The sequence below is a fragment of the Epinephelus moara genome, chromosome 18 (genome assembly GCF_006386435.1).
Source record: "Epinephelus moara isolate mb chromosome 18, YSFRI_EMoa_1.0, whole genome shotgun sequence".
Classification (NCBI taxonomy): domain Eukaryota; kingdom Metazoa; phylum Chordata; class Actinopteri; order Perciformes; family Serranidae; genus Epinephelus; species Epinephelus moara.
Genome location: NC_065523.1, coordinates 1,746,181 through 1,754,433, shown reverse-complemented (window position 1 = coordinate 1,754,433; position 8,253 = coordinate 1,746,181). Strand labels below are relative to the sequence as shown.

General features: G+C 38.8%; 1 protein-coding gene across 1 annotated transcript in view; it reads right to left on the bottom strand.

Annotated features, from left to right (window-relative positions):
* Window positions 1-503: 503 nt before the first annotated feature.
* si:ch211-195b15.8 (uncharacterized) overlaps window positions 504-8,253 on the bottom strand; it is a 13,751-nt gene continuing 6,001 nt past the window's right edge. The window contains exons 3-5 of the mRNA XM_050070284.1: window positions 3,988-4,147; window positions 3,596-3,719; window positions 504-1,679 (exon numbers count right to left, since the gene is read on the bottom strand). Coding sequence (XP_049926241.1) covers window positions 845-1,679; window positions 3,596-3,719; window positions 3,988-4,147 — 1,119 coding nt within the window. The 3' untranslated portion in view covers window positions 504-844. The remainder of the gene's footprint in view (window positions 1,680-3,595; window positions 3,720-3,987; window positions 4,148-8,253) is intronic.

The window sequence follows — 8,253 nt, the reverse complement described above, 5'->3', positions numbered from 1 at the left end:
GAAATACTGAATTGAACATCTTGCTTGTAGCTGGAATTGGGGCCAAATAGCCATTTAAAGGTTTTCATGACCAATAGACTGTACCCATATTTAAAGTCTCTACAAGGCAGTGTCTTCTTTGAAACATAAATGTCTTTACCAGCTCAAAAACTTGCATTACTACACTGGGACCCCTTCATTACTTTAGCTCTCCTACACAATATATTTGCCTACCCTCACACTCCATGTGTGTCATGGCACAAACATATAGAAAGGAAATATTATGAGAAATGCAAATATCAGAGAAAATAATGTCCTAATGTTGCTTCTTGGAGACCATGTATTTGTATCAAAAATGATAATATTTGTTACGATTAAACAGAAATAACAGTCATATTTCAATGTTTTTACTTATAAAAGCTTCCTAATTTCTGAGGTCATGAGAGTGATGAGACCTTAAAACCAGATAACAATATTGACAAGTGTCGCTCTGAACCACTGAGAAAAAGGCAGTAAGACACACTTGAAATGTAATCTTTAATCATCAGTAAATACATCTCAGACCATTGTACCAAAAGTCTTTGAAAATAACTAAATTTTACAAATGTCAGGATAAGCTGACCACTGTCAATATGTAATAAACAAGATGCATTTGTGTGGAGGTTTATGGTCAAGTATACTTCTTATATTTAGCTCTGCAATAAATAAATAAATAAATAAATAAATAAATAAATAAATAGAAGACAGAAGTTCTTTCAGGCCTCCTGTATGTATTATGTACCACATATGTGTGGTTTAGTTCAATTTGACAAACATGCGCAGAAATAAATGGACACAACAAGCATCCTTAACATCAGCTGCTCCCTCAGCACCTGTAAGGCAGTGAAGGCTGTCCCATTCTTACGGGGTGGGCAAACAGCCCTCCCAGCAGCAATCTCTCCCCCCAGCCCAGCAGCTTGTTGAGGGTGAAGCTGAACGGTGACAGCAGGCCCTGCTCCTTCACCTCAGCTCTGCTACACTGGCTGCGGGAGGGACTCTGCTCCCTGCAAGTGTCCTCTGCCTGCCTATAGGAGCCAGGGGTACTCTGTGTCTTTGCCTCAGGCTTTTCTCCTGTCTCCCTGTTGTGGAAAGTTTTGGACATGGCGGTGTCCCTTGGTTGCTGGCTGCTGTTTGCTGAGGAGGGAGGACAGATTCCCAAAGGGGTCAAGAGGAGGGTGAGGCTTTTGCGTTTCTCTGATAGAGGAGCAGAGCCTGCTGGGAGCTGTGTGGGCATTGCTGCTGGTTTAACTGTCTCACAGGGGTTTGGAGCTGGAACTTCACATGACGTCTGGACCTGCTGCTGGTTTTGATTAAGAGTCAAATGAAGAGTCCGAAGTTTCCCTGATAGGGAAAGCAGCTGGTTTCCACTTCCATCTAAATGTGAGTGTCTCTGCTGTGTTTTAGCTGTGAAGTGGAGATTCTCTGTGTGTGCCTGTTTGAGCTCTGCTGAGTTGCTGGTTACACTGTCAGCCTGATAATTCATATTGAGACTGGTGTGAGTGTGGATAACACTGTCATTGATGGATGGCGGACAGTTGTCCAGCTGCTTCATGAGGAGGTCGTCACCAGAGGCCTTCTGGCTCAGAGTGCCCTGGAAGTGCTGCAGCTGACCCAGGAAGTTGAAGTTTGGGGAAATGGAGGGCCGGCGCTCTTTCACAAACCTTACAAGGGAACAGAAAGGATGTGGTACTATTGTGATTGATATTATACGCTGATCTACAGTGCAGTCAGACAGTATCAAAGAAATTCAAGAAATAAAACAGCTACTTCACTTAGATTACAATTACAAACCACCATGTTATGAACAGACACAATACAAACACTGACAAAAGGTAACATTTGCATTTTGGAACATAAAACAGCAAACTACTCAGTCTGGCATGATGGGAAATGTAGGCCGTCACTATGATATTCCAGTACAAAGCCTACTTTTGATCCACTCCTGTACTGTTTTTTTTGTTGTTGTTGTTGTTTTTTTTAAACTAGATCAGTGGTAAACTGGATATCTGCCCCTGAAGGGAATGATGTCATCTAATATGCTCAAATTCATTCCCTGCGACTAGTTTCTTTAAACTGCCCTGCGATAGTCTGGCGACCTGTTCTGGGTGTACCCTGCCTCTCGCCCAAGGTCAGCTGAGATAAGCTCCAGCCCCCACGTGACCCTCAAGAGGATAAGCGGTTAGAAAATGGATGGATGGATAGTTTCTTTAAACTATTAAAACTAAATTAAAACCTTGGGAAGTGGATCTGCAAGAGGAGATTCCTGAGGAACTTTGGGAGGGTGTCCTTGATAAAGTACCCAAATCATCTATCTGTGCAAAACATGGACTGATCCAGTGCAAAATATTACACCCCACCTATTTCACAAAGGTTAGGCTCTTTACGATCTATAAAGATGTGATTGTGAACCCAACTTGGGACAGGTGTAGCCAAGCACTGCCAACTCATATTCTAGTCTTGTCCTGCTTTACAGACCTACTGGGGGGTAATCTTTAGATCACTGTTGGGGGTTACTGGAAAAGCGGTTGAACCTAATGGTGTGATTGCATTGTTTGGTGTAACTCCACCAGTACCACGCGCTTCCCTTGAGGCAGCCTTTACAGCCTCTGTTACCCTACTAGCCAGATGCTTGGTGTTATTCAAGTGGAAGTCTCTAATACCGCCTTCACACACTATGGATAAGGGAAGTCCTTAATTTTGTCAAACTGGAAAGAATCATGTGCATACTGAAGGGCTCCCTGAGGAAATTTTGCATGATGTGGCATCCTTTTTTTCGAGTGTATAAGAGAGCTGGGCTTTCCAGAGATGCCTGAATGATTGATCATGTAGTTTAGGGACACTAAATAGTGATGTGACAGGCAGCTGTCCAACCAACATTTTTAGTTTCAAGATCCTGTCACCATTACAACTTTCAAACCCTTCCTCTCCATGCCAGAAAAGTGACATCAAGTTGTAACTGAAAAACACTGTCACTGAAAAACAGTCACTGAATATCACAGTCACTGAAAGAACACTGTTTTTTCAGTGACAGTGTTGTTGAGTGACAGTCACTGAACAGCACTGTCACTGAAAGAACACTGTAACTGAAAAAAAAGTCACTGAACAACACTGTCACTGAAAAAAACAGTCACTGAACAACACCGTCACTGAAAAAACACTGTCACTAAAAAAAACATTGTCACTGAACAACACTGTCACTCACTGAACAACAAATTCACTCAACACTGTCACTGAAAAAAAGAGTGACATGAAGAGAAAATTTGAAATTTAAAAATGGATCAGACTGCAAAAAAAAAAATCAAAATAAAATATTTTTAATGCCTGTGTTTTATTTTTTTAGTTGAAGCTTTTCAGTACCAAATAATATTTCAATACATTTGTTTCAATGCCAGTGTTCCTTATTTTCAGTTTAGGTTTTGTTGTTAACGCCACATGTTTTTGATGCCAAGGTTTTGTAGACTAGTCATTGTCCTGGCTCCATAATGTGTTTCACTGCAGCACTGATCTGAGAAGTTTCTATGGACCTCCAAAAGGGAGGAATAGACAACAGTTTCAGTACAGTAATATGAATGTGTACCTGTAAGCATGGTCCAGGTCCATCCCCAGGCTGTACATGATGTAAGCTACAGCCAGAGCTGGAGAGCGAGAGATTCCTGCTGCACAGTGAACCAACACGGAGGCACCAGAGGACATGGCTGCATCTGAACACACACCACACAGTGACAGTTAGTCAAACAGGACAGTGTGAGACAAGCAACAGGTAACTGTTGTTCAAATCAAAGAGTTATATGATCAATACTTGGACAATTTTTTATTTTTTTTTAATATACTTTATTAATCCCCCTGAGGGCAAATTCAATTTAATAATACAAGTTCTGTGGGGAAACTGGACTGTTATTTGTGTAGCAAATATTAGTTCAAGAAAATGTAGGTAATCAGCTTGTAAAATGGTTTGTTGAGAGTCCTGACCTATGAAGTTCAGAGCCTGTGGGATCCAGGGAAGCAGGTCGTCCCAAAGTGAGTCATCGATAGGGATGCGAAGATATCTGGAGCGAGGAAGAAAGGAGGGCTGGGGGCTGCAGCGACTCACACTCAGTACATAGGAGATACCCAGAGAGGCCAGCCCGTCCTATGCACACGCACGCACGCATACACGCACGCACGCACGCACACACACACACACACACACACACACACACACAAGGACAGTAATACAGTGAAATATTTGCACTTTTAATAAAAAGGAAACCAGCCTATATTTTCTCTGTTGATTGTCAAACTGAGGATATTTTGTCCCTTGCTGAAGTAAGCTCTTTGTATTCAGTCTACTGTCATGGTCATATTTCAGTAGGCTCAGACATAATTGGTGGTGCATAAAAGTGAAAGGTGACTATTATTCACACTACACTAATCCACCACATTTCACAGGCAAATAATGTATGTGATACTCCACTAACTTCCACCACCATGCTTTATTTTCAAACTCAGATTTTACATACAAACATGTGATCTTTAATATGTAAATTTAACTTCACAACTGCATATTAAGAAGTCAAAATTAGTTCCACGTCCACCAAATACAACAGTAAAATATTGTTCACACATTAATGCATCAGTAATAATATTACAAAAATATCATAGGCCTTTATTAAAAAAAACACTACTGCATTATAAAAATGTTTACTTTTGATATGTAAAGAACATTTTTGTCTGATAATTTTAGAGTGAGAAACCTCAGGTCAAAACACAGTTTTTCAAACACTGCAGCTCTCACTTTCTCTGTCTGTCTCACTTTCTCTCTCTGTCTCTCCCTCTCTTAATGTATCATTTTGTCATATGGATCACAGTACATTTATAATATTGATCTGTTCTGTACGACATCTATTTCACATCTGTCAGTCCTGGAAAAGGGATCCCTACTCAGTTGTTTTTCCTGATGTTTCTACCATTTGTTTCCTGTTAAAGGGTTTGTTTTTTCATTATCTGCTGTGAGGGTCCTAAGGACAGAGGGATGTCATATGCTGTAAAGCCCTCTGAGGCAAATTGTGTTCAGTTATATTGGGCTTTATAAATAAAACTAAATTGGTACTGAATTGAATGCACTGGTCAATTTAGAGAATGTATGCTATTTTGTTTCCATAACATGTCTTCTTTCAGACTAGTAAAAAGAAAGCATCAAAAATACACATTTAGGTGTTTATTTTGGTTCAGATTTCTGTAATGTAAGCAAAGGGTAAGTAAAGTTATCAACAAGGGAAGTTTCATGGTGGTATCTATTAGTCAAAATGTTTACCCTTATTTCTTATTTATCCATAAATGTATGGTATATTACAATACATATCTGTAAAGGCAGTTTTCTAAAATGATTTTTTTTTTTCTCATACTCTGAGCCAAAAATCTGCACTTACATTCATCAAACTTTCCAATTTTATTCCCATCTATATTCTGATGGTTTTTACAAAGAGGTTTATTCATACATCATTCACAACCTGAATTAGGCCTATAGACCATTTTATTCGTAAAAACATGGTGAGAATGGATTTTTTAATGGCTGTTGAGGGTATTTTCTGAGTCATGGAGTGATAAAAGAGATATCCAAAATTCATTCTGTAAAAACCTTTGGCTCTAATATGACAGCAAAGTGACACAAGAATTTTGAACCTGACTTTATCCAGTGTTCAGATTTCTGATCTGGAAATGTCTGCAAATCAGCACACATTTCTTTAGATACATTTACCTTTGCATTTACAGTTACATTTTTAAACATAAAATTTTTGAAAACTTGTAATATAAAAAATAATTGTCTTACTGTAAGTAATCAGTTGGGGAAGTCTTATGTCAATCTCTGTAGCTAGGTAAAAAAAAAATCACGTGGAGTGTCCCCTTTAAGTAAAATGTAAAATGTTGGACTTGTACAGTGGCGTTGTTAGGCCTGGGCTTCAGCCCCAAATGTTTTACTGATATATTATGAATGTATGTATATTTTTACATATAAAAATAGGTCAGATAATAAAACTGAAATGCCCCCAATCTAATAACCTATATTTCAGTTAATGCATCAAAGCCCCTGTAAATGATGCATTTTGATTAAAAATGCAAGTTCTCGGTCCACTGCATCATTCAAGCAGTGCGTTTTGTGTGATCACGTGCGTGCACACATAATGTACACCAGTATGTTAAATGCTTTATATATAGATACTGCTTGGTAGTTTAATGTATAATAATACATTACCATTTATTAGTTGATGTTATTGTATATTTTTAATCTGAGCCTTCAGAGTAACTAAAGCAGACAAAAAAACTAAGTGCATGGAGTAAAAAGTACAATTTTCCCTCTGAGACAGTGACATAAGGTAGATACAACAAGCCCTAGTGCACACTATGATGCACATATCGTCTCGTCATATAATCAGAGACTTGACAGTGGATAACATCAGCATACATATTACCCAGCAATCATCATTGCATATCTTTTTATAACAAAAAACACCAAAGAATATAAGAGATTAAGAAGTTATTAATTTAATTTAACAATTTCAATGGGAGTTCGGGGAGGCTATGGATTTATAGTCATAAAATGCCTGATTTATAGAACAGTTGATTTACAGTTACAGAATGAGCATATCATTTTCTTATAGATGCTAGTGACTGTTTTACAAATAAATAAAAAATAAACATGACAGAGGTGGGTTTGCCTTATTCAAGGCCATATAGCAAATGGCACTGTTTTAATTAAATGAGAGTTCCTTTTTGAACACACGCATATCTTTAAGGTGGCAACCACACTGCCTGTACTGTCTATATTTACACTAGAGTTGTACCGATACCAGTATCGGAAATGCCTCCGATACTGCCTAAAATGCGGCATCGGGCATCGGCGAGTACAGCCTATGACCAATCCGATACCATGTAATGCCTCACATCATTACGCAAACGCACGCTATTGTTTGAACATCGCCATCGCGATGTGCGCATGTGCGCCAGACATGCGATGCACACGCTGCAGTCACACACTGAAAATGAGCGACATGCAAGAGGGAGAAACGGTAAAGGAGGATTTATGCCTGGTACACACTACACAACTTTTCTGCCCACTCTAAAAGTCACTATGTCACATTACATGATTGTGGAGTCATAAAACCGTGCTGTGACTTGGCCGACAGACATGACACACAACAAGATGATACACACCAATTATCCCTGGTCGTCTTTCATGATGTGTGTGATGTCATCGGGTTATTCTTGTCCTATTTTTATTACTTTTACTATTATTTGAGTCACTGTGTCTGTTCATGTGCCAGCCGAAATGTTGTTGTAGTCACCTAAAAGCGCCAGCAGATGGCTACATTTGAAGTACCGTACGTAAACATAAAAGTCAATGATTTCTCCGCAACAACTTCCTGCAAATGTTTCATAATAAAAGCCTATTTAGAAAATGGAGGGATTCTCACCAAGGTTATAAGGGGCTTTTAATTTGAAACAAGTTCAGGAAGTGTTGAGTTTAAAACGACGGCGCCATGCATTTAACTTTATCAAGGCAAAGGGATCGGATAAAAAATAAAAATATAAAGACACAGAGGGAATGATAAATAACTGCCCTTTTATAATGTAGTCTGTTTCAAATGAAGCTGGTAGCCTCTGCAGTTGTGGTGAGTAAAAACCCTGCCACTATTTTTTAATTTTCTTACTTTAAGTCATCTGGTGAAAATTCTTGTGTTTTTTAATATTGCAATATATATAAATTTGACCACTGATGACATGTTTAGCCGCATGTCATCATTTAATTGCTGGCTGTCCAGGTGGTGTCCAGCAAACTATGTGGGTTTCGTTAATAATTGGCAAACTTTCTGGGGAAAACCTGGTCTCATTAGGAGAGACGGCATTCATCCCACTTTGGATGGAGCTGCTCTCATTTCTAGGAACCTCGCATATTTTATTAGTAATTCAAATCCCTGACAACCCAGAGTTGGGATCAGGACTCAGAGTCGCAGTCCTATACGCTTTTCTGAGCTTCTAGTGCAGTTACCCACCCATAGTTTTCATAGTTTTATACAAACGATGTCTGTCCACCGACTACCTATATTATTTAAATCTAAAATTAAACATAGAGGAGTTGTGCATAACAACCTCATAAAAAATAAAACCTCTTCTGTGACAGAAAGACAAAACAGGAGAATTAAATGCGGACTGTTAAATATCAGGTCTCTATCGTCTAAAGCAGTGTTAGTAAACGAA